The sequence below is a fragment of the Lynx rufus genome, unplaced genomic scaffold, assembly GCF_022079265.1.
Source record: "Lynx rufus isolate CCGP_SWC_20201006 ecotype Redwood Valley unplaced genomic scaffold, mLynRuf1.p SCAF_7, whole genome shotgun sequence".
NCBI classification, from domain to species: domain Eukaryota; kingdom Metazoa; phylum Chordata; class Mammalia; order Carnivora; family Felidae; genus Lynx; species Lynx rufus.
Window position 1 is genome coordinate 88163579 of NW_025814889.1, and position 12091 is coordinate 88175669.

The window sequence follows — 12091 nt, forward strand, 5'->3', positions numbered from 1 at the left end:
AAACAAAAGGAAGCAAACTGTTTACACCGAAATACAATATAACACGAACACACCCCAAGAGACACGCCAAGATACACGTGGCTCCATTCTGACAGCTGTCACATATCTACGAAGAAGCAAATTTAGACGAGGGAAATGGTGGCCCACGCCTAGCGGGTCCCAAAGTCGAGCTGGGGAAAGCAGCCCCTCCGGGAGCCGACCTAGCCCCGGACGTGACCACGCCCCTGGCCACGCCCCGCCTGCGGCTCACCGCCCCAGTTGGCCGCGGCGGGGGCGGTGGCCGCGGTGCCCGGAAGTGCGGCTGACGTGTCCCGGCCGCGCTCGGAATTGTGGGCGACTCGGCTAATGGCGTCGGCGAGTCTGGAGGGCTTGGGCGGCCAGCGCCGGAGATTTTGCCAGGTTGGCTGCTGACGAACTGTGCGGCCGGACCCCGCGGCAGCGGGAGGGACCTGCCCGCCTTGTGGGCTCCTCGGCCAGAGCCGCTGGAGCCTAGCGGGGCGGGGCGACCGGGGGGGGGCGCCTCGGAGAGGAGCCGCGAGAGTTGCGAGAAGGCTGCGGGGGGCGCTCGGGTACGCTGTGGGTTCGTAGTCCAGGCCGGGCCGAGCCCCGCGGAGCCCAGGAGGCGCGCTGAGGAAGGGCCGGAGGCGCTCTGAGGGAGCTGCCGGTCGCCCGAAGGAGCTGACCGTGCTGGAGTTCGTTCGCGCCGCCCAAATTGGATTGTAGTTTGGTGGATCATGTCCGGCACCAACAGCCCCGAGGCAGTGAAGAAGCTGCTGGAGAACATGCAGAGCGATTTACGGGCCTTGTCCCTGGAATGCAAGAAGAAATTCCCACCTGTCAAAGAGGTAAGCTTTGGGTGACGTCGGGAGAGGGCAAGGTGAGCATGTCTGGTCCTATTAGATCCAGTCCTTCGCTCCCAAACTCCTGTCTGATTTTAATTTGGTCCTCACCTTTCCAGATTTGCTAGTCGGTGGGTTGTTCCATAAGCGCTCTTTAGAGTTTCCTTTGGAGACGTCTGGGGAGCTTTGATTTTCTCCACTCCTGTCCTCCGGATTTAGGAATGAAGTTCGCGGAGTGAGCCGATGCAGCTAATTCAGCTGAATGTGTCTTACCCTCGCCTTTTCTGGCCTTTTTCAAGCTTGAAACTAGCCAAGCCAGAATTGAAAAAACTTAGGTTTGTTGCTTCTAAAACTATCATCCATCGTTGCGGTGACATCTGTGCTCCTCACGTTTAAAGTGTGTATCACTCAAAGGGGAGTAGCCTTCCTTGTTGTCTTGTGTCATGCAGCTTCACTCTGTCAGTACCACGAAGTGTTAATAAATTATTCAGCCACTTAACTTATGACAAATATTGAAGACCCGCAATAATTATGTTAAGCCTTGTTATTAGCAATACTTTAATGGGAAGTTTGGGTTTAGAGTCAAATCCAGTACACCTTGAAATACATATTAACCTCTTTGAGCTTCAGTTTTCTTTCCTGTGTAAATAGGGTTAAAGGGTGGACTTACTGGATTATGATGGTAAAGTCGTCAGAGCAAAAAGGGTATTATTAAAGAGGTTCCAGTTAATTATTTGTATAAATTCTTCAAATCTTTCCTAAACTGAAGAATTTGACGTTTAGTCACTATTGATTTTTTTCTCTTAAGATGCCATTTTATTTCTCTTAAACGTTTTAAAAATGCTTCCCAATTTCCTTTCTCATATCGGGAACAAGATATTTCAGTGATAAACTTGTAAAAGCAATCATTTTTATTTTTCTATAATATAGTTTGGCCTACCAGCAATTTTATTTACTATTTAGGATTCACCAAAAGTTTACTAGGAATTTTGGAATGTTTCATATTAATTTAAATGTTTTGCCTTTATAAAGGTTTTGTAATTAAAACTTACCCAATAAAGTTTGGATTTTAGGCTTCCAAGGAATCTTAACTTTTCTGTAAGTGCTTTTGGTTTCATTAGTCTTCAACATGCTCCATCTACTATTCCTTTAATAAAGTAAGCAAATATTACCCAATAATGGGAACCTGATGTGCCACTTTTGGAAAGATAACTATCGAAATATATTTTATTTCAGATACTCAGTAGCTTGTGATATCAATTTTAATTATTTTCTCTGTGTCATTTTCTGCTGAAAGTTATAATAAGTAATTTTAAGGAATTAAGCAGTTTTAAAGAATTTTAAAGAATTAGACTGTTCTGTTGTATTTTTGACAATAATTTATAGAACTGATTGTTCGCAGCTCTTATAATTTATATAGAAACTAAGATTCCTCTATATTACATATAAAGGCCTTTGTGGACTTGTTTGAGAATTTAGTTGCCATTTATTACCTTATTTTTTTTAGAAAATGCATTCAGAATTCCAAACAGGTAATTTACAGAGTCCTAGAACTCAGTCCATTTAATCTAGGAACTTTAAATATAGCTCATTAGCTCTTTTATTTGGACATTGGCCAAAGAAATACTTGGTGATTGCACTACTCTTTGAGGTAATGGCAAAAATCATTCTTGGTGTGATTATCTCTGATACATAATTTCCTATATAGTACCTACTCCGTAAGAATTTGTTGAATGTAAGAACCTTGACGTTTTAACCAGTGGCACTTCTAATATGCTTAGGGGCCCACTTTAGGGATTAGAAAATGACCATCACTGTGTTACCAGTTTAAAACAGTAATGAAGTAATTAGTCTAAGAGTGATGATTTTATAGGAGGGACCCTTGACTTTCAAGAAATATTTTGATTGAATTAAATTTTTCCTGATAAATTAATAGCAATTTTGGCTTTTGTTTTCTAAGAAACTGGTAAGTTTTTAGTTTTATTTATTTGGGGGATGAAGGGAGGATGAGATCATGACCTGAGCTGAAGTCGGACACTTAACCTTCTGAGCCACCCAGGTGCCCCAAGGCAAGGCCTTTCTAAGTATAAAAAGCTTTTCCATCTGTATACTGATTTGCTAGGTAACACTCTCCCAGTATCTTCACAGTTATTAGTTGAAAAATACTTCTGAACTTCTTATAAGGGTACTTAAGAACTTACAGTGGTAATTGTATATGTACTTTGGAAGGCAGATCTCCTTCCCCAGTACTTTTTTTTTTAATGTTTATTTATTTTTGAGAGAGGGAGACACAGAGTGCAAGCAGGGGAGGGGCAGAGAGAGAGGGAGACACAGAATCCGCAGCAGGCTCCAGGCTCTGAGCTGTCAGCACCAGCTTATTTTTCTTAGTCCTTAAATATGAATCTTTATGTTTCAGCAATGTAACTTTTTTAGGACACGTGTACTAGCTAATCTGTTCTGGAATACTTGTATGAATAGTTTTTTCTTTGCCTTAAAAATTACCTTAAAGCTTTGTAAAATTGCTTTTCTGAAAGTGACGCTCACTGCCTTCAGAGGCACTAATCTCTGAAGCTTTATGTTTATGTATTTAATGAATAAAACATTTTGGTCATTTTCTATTTGCAGGCATTATTCTGGAAACAAATGAGAGGGATCCAACTGAGCTTGGAAGTATGTCAGAGAGAGTTTGTAATTCTTCAGTTGAGTCTTAATAGGATGAGTAGAAGCAAGCCAATAGAAGAAGGGGGCAGTCATTCTAGGCAGAGAAATTAGCACAAGTTTGTATTCCATGTTAAATAAATTTCATGCTGAAGGTAATTAGGAGCCATTAAAGGTTTTTAAGAGAGGGAATAATATCAAATTCATATTTAGTAGCCTTTCCCTAACAGTATTCATGGGAAGAATTAGAGGGGACTAACATTGACGAAGAGAGTAAATTTTAAAAAGTGATGATTGCCTGTGTCGAGGTAGCAGTAGAGGTAGACAGGAGGTTGCTTGCATTGTGATAGTCATGTGTGAAAGAGAGAGTATGGATTAAAAAGAGACTTAGCAGTTTAAATTATCAGGGCATAGTGACCTTTTATATAACGTAGAGAAAGAAATCTATGATGCCTCCCAGGTTCTGGCTTGGGAAACTGGGTAGATCACTGAGAGAAGGAATGTAAGAGGAGGTGATGTTTTTGGGCAAAGTGAGTAGTCGTGAATATAGTAAGTTTAACATTTATGTGTGTGTCAAGTGGAGCTGACCAGTAGGTATTTGAAAGTGATGGTTTGGTTCTTAAGGAGGAGGTCTAGAATTTCAGATTTAGGAGTATCAGTTTATATATGATAATAGAAACCATAGGAGTAGATAAGATGGGTCTGGAACAGTGCATAGAATGAGAATGTCAGAGCCGAAGAAGGAAGTTTGGGAAACAACAGCAGTAAAGGGAAAGAGGCAGCTGACTAAGGTTAAGGAAATGGGAGAGAAAGGGAATACTTGGCAGAGCAAGGTCCCTGAGAAGCTGGAGTTTCAAGGGCATAAGTAAATGAACTGGCTCTCACTCTGAGAAGGAACATATTTTCTTCTGACAGAGGAAGGGAAGAAGAAAAAAATGAGTTTGAATGTGATAAATTTGAAGGAGGGACATTGTGGAGAGATAGGAAGTCGTGGATAGTTTGGCCTATGGCCTCTATTCTTGGTAAGGTAGGAAACAAGCTTATTGCTGGGAGCAATTGGTGATGAAAGGAGTGATGGGTAGAAAGTTTGAGAGGAGCAGTGGATTGCTTTGTAGAAGTGGAGGAGAAATTAACCTGGGACACTAAAGAGTCTTGGCAGGAAAAGTGGTTGAAATGATGATAGATCGTAAGATCTGTGTTCTATTTCTAAAGAAGGAAATACATAAAACTTTGATTGATTGGAAGAAGATGGAAGGGTTAAGGGACTAGCAGCACCAATTTAATCAAAGAGCGGTGGGAGAGCTAGAAGGACCGGGATTGGCACAGGAAAGGGATGTTGGATTTCAGATTGCCAAGTCATGCTGCACTAGAGGATGATGAAGTCCAGGGAATGGGTGGTAGAAGAGGAAGGGGATGAAGATCATTTAAGCTGAGGTGGTCAGAATTAGGGTTTTGAATGGATTTTCTCTCTCTTTTTTAGTGAGGTGGAATCAGGAAGGGTGTAAATAGTAAAAAAGTGCAAGTAGTCTTCCTATGCTGTCTTTGTTTCCCCTTGTGTACGTGGGCTTGACAGAACCTAGGTGGGCAGGGATTTTTGCCTTAAAAAGCAGTAGTTCTTGTGGTAGAGTTCCTCAGGGCCCAGTGTTTTTTATGTGTTAGTTTGGTGAAAGAGATGCTTTTTACTCACCATAACAGGATTCTCCCTTTAACCAGCTATTTGGAGATTGAAGATCAAGTCAGTTGGCTTTTCTGGTAGGGAGAAGATCTCATTTTCAGGACCTTGTGACAGCGGAGAATGAGGGCTGGATAATGTTTATTACATGTTTCGTTGGGAGCTATTTGGGTTTAGCATTTTATAACGTACTATAGTTTTTTTTTCTGATGACGTTAGTTGGACAGATTTGCTCATGACACAACCAATTGTGTTCTTTCTCTCAAAAGTATGACAGAATAGGTCGATGTTTTACATAATGAAATAAATTAATTTTCATAATTTATTTAAAAAAACTTGCCAGCACCAGTCACATAAATAATGACAATTATGGTAAGGAGTTAGAAGTCATTTTGGTCAAGACTTACTTTCCTATATAATGCAATTTTAGATAATTGTGTTAGATGTGCACGTGGCCTTTGACCTTTGTTTTTTTGCTTTGTTTTGACTCTGCTCTTTCTTTGACTTTATTCCATAAAAGTTATATTAGATTCCTAAGTCTCATTAAATTCATTTTCTTCCGATAAGCAATTTAGATGTTGACTTCAAGAATATATAAGCACAACTTTTTCACTAGGACTTCGAGGAAAATTTTGCTAGATTATTGCAGTATTCTAAGAGCATTTTTACAGTGAGATTTCTTTAAAAAGCTTTTGGTTATTCTATAACCTGTATTATACACTTATTAAAGTTCCATAACCAGTGAAATTTATTATTAAAGTATAAAACATAATAATTTATTTTTTACTAAGTTTTTGACCATTGCATTTTTACTTTTATGAAGGAAATGAATAAGCAAAGATCACTGGAAACATACTTTAGTCAAATGTATTGATTATCTTTTTAGCACTGTGCTTTGGTGATACAGAAGAAAGAAATGACATTTATCTGGCTCATAAACCAAAAAGGAAGACATACTCCAAAAATGGAATTATTTTTCTTTTTTCTTTTATATAAGCATAGCTTATTTTCAGCCATGTACGAAACACTGGGTTTTGCCGGTACTGTTATAATTTAATAGAAATTTATTAGTTTCTTAAGTATAAAGCATGGCGAAAGATAAAAAAAAATGAATGAGAGACTGCCTTTATTTTTATGAAGTTAACTCAGTGTTGAGTAAAGTATTGTCTTTCCATTAGGCTAGGGAGGTTGCATCCATTTACTTTATTACAAGATGCTATTTTAATTTTACCGATGAGGAAATTATGGTTTCCTCTTGGCTCAGTAACTTGCATAAATTAGTAGATCTAGAAAGTGGAAGAACTGGGATGTGGCTCCCTGTGCATCTGTCTCTAACTCCTCTCCATTACTCCGAGCTGCAAAATGCCTTCAAAACGTACTTACTTGTTTCTATCATTGTTTCCATTTGTCTGTCTTGCTTCATTATTTGTTACTATTCATCATTCTTTCCATGTTGCCATTCTCTCATTTTGATGTTTGTAGCACTCTACTTTCCTATTACTCCTTCTCTCTCAGTATTCCTTCCCTTCATGTTTATGTAGAATTGTATCCCAAGCTCTGTTTTCAGGCCTCTTCTGCGTGCTCCTCCCTCATTACTGTCTTCTACTTACCCCTAGTAAAGCTGCTGGGCTTTACCCTGATGCTGAGGACTCCTGAATCTACTCCGTGTACTCTGCTCTCTTTCCTGAGCATAGACCAGTGTCTTTCCTGAGACCAGAATATCTTTCCCATACTTGACATAGGACTTTTTGTAGTTAAACTTATTTGCCCTAAAACTTGCCCTTTACCCACATTTCACTTGTTCTGTTAATGGCATTTATCACTGTTGCTTACCTTAGTCACATTTGGCTATCTTCTCCCCCTCAGTTCTCTTTCTTTATTCATTGTCAGCTGTTCCTTCCTGCTCTGTAGTTTCCAACATACCTCTTCTTTTTTCTGTTCTCTCAGCTTATTATTGTAGTACCAAATTTCAAATACCTGGCCGTTAATATGCATCAATGGCACACAAAAAAAATCATTCTGTATGGTGGGGTGCCTGGGTGGCTCACTCGGTTTAATGTCCCACTTCAGCTCAGGTCATGATCTCGCAGTTTGTGAGTTTGAGCCCCGCGTTGGGCTCTGTGTTGATAGCTCGGAGCCTGGAGCCTGCTTCGGGTTTTGTGTCTCCTGTTCTCTCTGCCCCTCACCTGCTCACAGTGTGTCTGTGTCTCTCTCTTTCTCAAAAATAAATAAACATTAAAAAAATGAAAAGAAAAACCATTCTATATGTAACCACTAGCTTAATATACCTAAGCAGCTCAGAAACCCTTAATGGCTACTCTCTACTTACTGGACCCCTTAGTATAGCATTTAAGACCCTCCTTGATCATCCCAACCTTCCTTTCTAGCTTCATCATCCTCAGTTTTTCCTGATATGCCTTTGTACTTCAGCCAAGGTGTATTGCCTGCTATTTATTCTCCAGATATATCCTGCTGCTTCTCTCTTCCATGCTTCTGAGGTTCCTTTTGCTGGCCCATTATCTCCTTCTTTTTTTTTTTTTTTTTTTTTTTAAATAAATGTTTGAGAGAGCATGAGCAGGGGAGGGGCAGAGAGGGGGACAGAGGATCCAAAGTGGGCTCTGTGCTGACAGCAGCGAGCCTGATTTGGGGCTCGAACTCACAAACTGAGATCATGACCTGAGCCTAAGTCAGCTGCTTAACCAACTGAGCCACCTAGGTGCCCACCTTCTCCTCTTTTTAAATTAAGGTCCTACCTTTCATTGAATCCCACTTTAAATGTTGCTTATCTGTTTGTTGCATAAATAAATCAACTTTACAGATAATTTTCTAATTTCTCCCCTCATTCCCTTCATTCATTTGTTCATGAAATAGTTTTTGAGTACCTACTCTGTGCTATGTACTGTTAGTTGTTAGAGCAAAAACAGTTACAGCTCCTGCCCACATTTTCAAACTAATATGTTTTCTTCTCTTTTCTTAACTTTCATTTAAACATATTTTAGGTGTACCCTGAGTGACTCAGTCAGTTAAGCGTCGGACTTCAGCTCAGGTCATGATCTCACGGTTTGTGAGTTTGAGCCCTGCATCAGGCTCTGTGCTGACAGCTCAGAGCCTGGAGCCTGCTTCAGATTCTGTGTCTCCCTCTCTCTCTGCCCTTCCCTTGCTTACCTGCAGTCTCTCCCTATCTCAAATATAAACAAACATAAAAGATTTTTTAAAATTTATTTTATAAGTTATTTCCATATAAGTCTTATGTTTTACCTTTTGTTTAGTTATTTTAGGTTTTTTTTTGGGGGGGGGAGTCTAAATAGCACCTTAAAGGGTCAGTTTTACATCTTGTTTATACTTTTGTTCACCATAGTGCAAAGTATTTGTATATCTAGGAGGTACTAATTAGTTACTTTTTAGAGGTTAAATTTTTTAAAAGGAAAGAAAAGGGATACCATATATATAGGAATATCATATATATATATATTTAGTGATCCACATGTAATCTGCATTTTTTTTACATTTACTTATTTTTTGTTTTTATTATTTTTTTAATATTGTATTACTTGATTTTATTTTACAGTAGGTGGTGGGCACAAAGCAATCCTCCTTTACATTTTTAATAATGTACATTAAAAAAAAGTATTCATCTTACAAATTGTTCTGCAATCCAAATATGCAATAGCTTGGAAAACAACATTTAGAAAACAAAAGCCAATGTAAAAAGACAGATTAAAACAACTAGAACAGTACAGGTTTTATATGGCTCTGATTTTACAGTTTACTGCATCATCAGTGTCAGAAATCTGTTCCTTCAGCTGGCTCCATTGCTTAGGATTTAAAGAAATACCTTTTCTTCCTGGTTTTATTTCACCTTCCGGATCCATCCAGTATTCTCTAATATCAGTTAGGACTTTCCCTTTAAAGTCTCAACCACTGACATACCTCATTTTCCCAGTCTGAAACATGTTATCATCTCTGTGGCTCCTACTCTTCTTAGAGGATAATAGGGCTCTTGAAGTCTCAGCGGTCTTTTGCTTCTTTACAGGTTTTTCTGGAGTAACCTGCCTTTTCCGCTTTAACTTTTTGTCAACCTCACACTCAGAATCACTGCCCGAAGAGCTTGAAGAAACAAGTTCCTTTCACTTAGGCATTGCTCCACTCTTGCAGCTAAACAGCCCTCTGCTCACTTGCTTGCATGTGGAGTTTACTTATTTTGAGAGAGAAAAAGCATGAGCTGGGGAGGGCCAGAGAGAGAGGGAGAGAGAGAATCTCAAGTAGGCTCTCTGCTCACAGAACCCAACTCTGGGCTCCATGTCATGAACCGTGATATCGTGACCTGAGCCAAAATTAAGACTCAGAAGCTTACCCAACTGAGCCACCCAGGTGCCCCTGCATTTCAGTCTTTCATTTGATATGTTAAAGAACTTTTTTTGTTGTTGTTTTGTAGAAGCCAGGGTTTGTTGTTGTTGTTATTTGGTTGGGTTTTTTTGTTTGTTTTGGGGCAGTGTTTTGTTTGTTTGTTTGTTTGTTTTTGAGAGACAGTACACATGTACCCGTGGGTGGAGCTGGGGAAGGGCAGAAAGAGAGAGAGAGAGAATCTTAAGTAGGCTCCACACCCATTGCAATCCCTGACCCAGGCTCCATGGGACTCCATCTCCCAATCATGAGATCATGACCTGAGTGGAAATCAAGAGTCAGATGCTTAACTGACTGAGCCACCCAGGTGCCCAGGTCAGAGGTTTTGAGTTAGATGCCATGTAGGTATATATCTTTCAGAGTTTGGGGTTGTAAACCAATTATATGTTATAGAAGAAAACCGTATTGGTTTCAGTGTATTAATTGTTTTATGAGCATATTGTCCTGTAGGGAGTATTCTGGATCTCCTTATTCCCAAGTGTGGACTTCATTTTAGTTTTTTTTATTTTACCTGATATCTAAAATCATAAGTTTTTAGGCAGCTTTATACCTCCCTGATATCTTATGAGTACATTTTTGGATTCAAATTGCTGTTAACCTGAGTTTCATAATACTACCTCAGCTCTTGTTTTATGCTATGTAAGTAAATAATTCATTTGGACCTTTGGTAAATTTGTTCTCATTTTGAGGTCAGTTTTCATAGATGTGAAAAGTATGTATTTTTTTTAAAAGACAACATAGGAAAAAACAGAACATAGGAACTTTGATGAAGGGAAGCATCATTAATTTTTTTTTTAATTGTAAAATTGTTTCTAGTACAAGTAGTGGACCTCTGTTAATTCCCTTCCTAGCATCCATTCCCTCTCGCTTCCTTCTGTAGTAGGCTGCACTCTTCTTTCATTTCCAGACCTTTGGATTGAGATGAATTAATCTCATTCCTTCCTTAGGGTACCTTGATTAGTTTAATCTAATTTAAACCCTCCCCACCGCCACCAGCCCCACCTTCATTTCTGTCCAAGTTACATAATGCCAGTGAGCGCTTCTGGACAAGGAGTTTCCTCTTCCTTTTTAAAAAGCTGCTAAAAGAGGCCTTTCTCATATAAAATTGTGAAATGTAGAATGGCTGCAACTGTTTTTATTGGCAAGTTTGGAAGTGGCCAAAGGATGGACCTACCCATGGAACAGGACGGAACCAAGAGAATGGCAGAAAGGTGGACCAGCAGCCCTGACAGCCTTGTGCATACCTGGATCGGATTTCCTCTGGGTTTTTAATTAGTGGGCAGTAGAGTCTCCTTCTCTACTTAGAACTTGTAATACTTTTGTTTAGAAGCATTTATTATGTAGCTCCTGTGTGCCAGGCACTGTGATAGACGTTAGTGATATGGAACGACAAATGGAGTAGATTTCTTGTCCTTATAGGGCATATAGCTAGAATAGAGGAACAGACATGTAGTGAGATGAGTGGGATAAAGTGTTACCGGTACAAACCATAGACAGCCCACAAAGATGGAAAGGCTTTTTCATAGTTACCAGAGAAAAAAATTGATGGAAGAAATTATTTCTGTCACTGCTCTTATAGTACCAAAAGCAGGAGAGACTGCTCTTTAAGCCTACAGTTATCTTCATTTTGTGAGCAGTGGTTTAATTTCAGCAAAGCATTATTTGTCGCATTAGTGTTGATTTGGGTTTGTATATAACTTGTATATAACTATAATTTAAGAGCTGTAAAAATAGGAATTTATTCCTAGTAAGTTTATACAAACTTAAATTTATCAGTAACTGGGTAGGTTCATGATTTTTTTTTTTTTTTTTTTTTTTTTTTTTTTTAAGGAAGTCCTTAAACTACTCAGTTTTGAGAAACACTAGTTGGGATAGGCACTGGGGAACCATTGAAAAGTTGAGTCAATGGATGAATGGAAGGCAAGATTGTAAGTCCAGAAATCTTTTAGTTTAGGTTGGTAATGAGCAGTTTTTTTTTTTTTTTAATGTTTGTTTATTTTTGAAAGAGAGTGTGAGCGGGAGAGGGTCATAGAGAGAGGGAGACAATCCAAAGCAGGCTCCAGGCTCCGAGCTGTCAGCACAGAGCCTGAAGCAGGGCTTGAACCCATAAACTGCAAGATCATGACCTGAGCCAAAGTTGGACACCCAACTGATTCAGCCACCCAGACACCCCAGCAGTTTGAATGAAGGTGCAGAAGTGGGATTTGAGAGAAAGGATACAAAATATGTTCCTTACATAGCCTTTGTGGCTGATATGATTTGTGGGATGAGAGAGAAACCCCAGATGTCTAGTCAGTGACTGGATGGATACTGCTGCTGTTCAGAGAAGTAGAGATTATAGGAAAAGGAACAGTTTTTTTCTGGGGCTGAAGTGGAAGTGTGTAGAGGGGGTGACAGGATGACACCTGTTTTGAGTATCTTGAATCTAAGGTGCCTTTTAAACATTTAGGTTAGTAAGTCCTATAGTTTAGGAGACAGGAATATAATTTGGGAGTCTACAGTATTTAGAAAGTAATTG

General features: G+C 39.4%; 1 protein-coding gene and 1 pseudogene across 3 annotated transcripts in view; one reads left to right on the forward strand and one right to left on the reverse strand.

The window, feature by feature from the left end:
* The first annotated feature begins 329 nt into the window (after positions 1-329).
* MON2 (MON2 homolog, regulator of endosome-to-Golgi trafficking) overlaps positions 330-12091 on the forward strand; it is a 119849-nt gene continuing 108087 nt past the window's right edge. For all 3 annotated transcript variants that reach the window (XM_047064803.1, XM_047064804.1, XM_047064805.1), the window contains exon 1: positions 330-845. In XM_047064803.1, the coding sequence (XP_046920759.1) occupies positions 735-845 (111 nt within the window). In that variant the 5' untranslated portion in view covers positions 330-734. The remainder of the gene's footprint in view (positions 846-12091) is intronic.
* LOC124501184 (activated RNA polymerase II transcriptional coactivator p15-like) lies at positions 8913-9308 on the reverse strand (annotated as a pseudogene).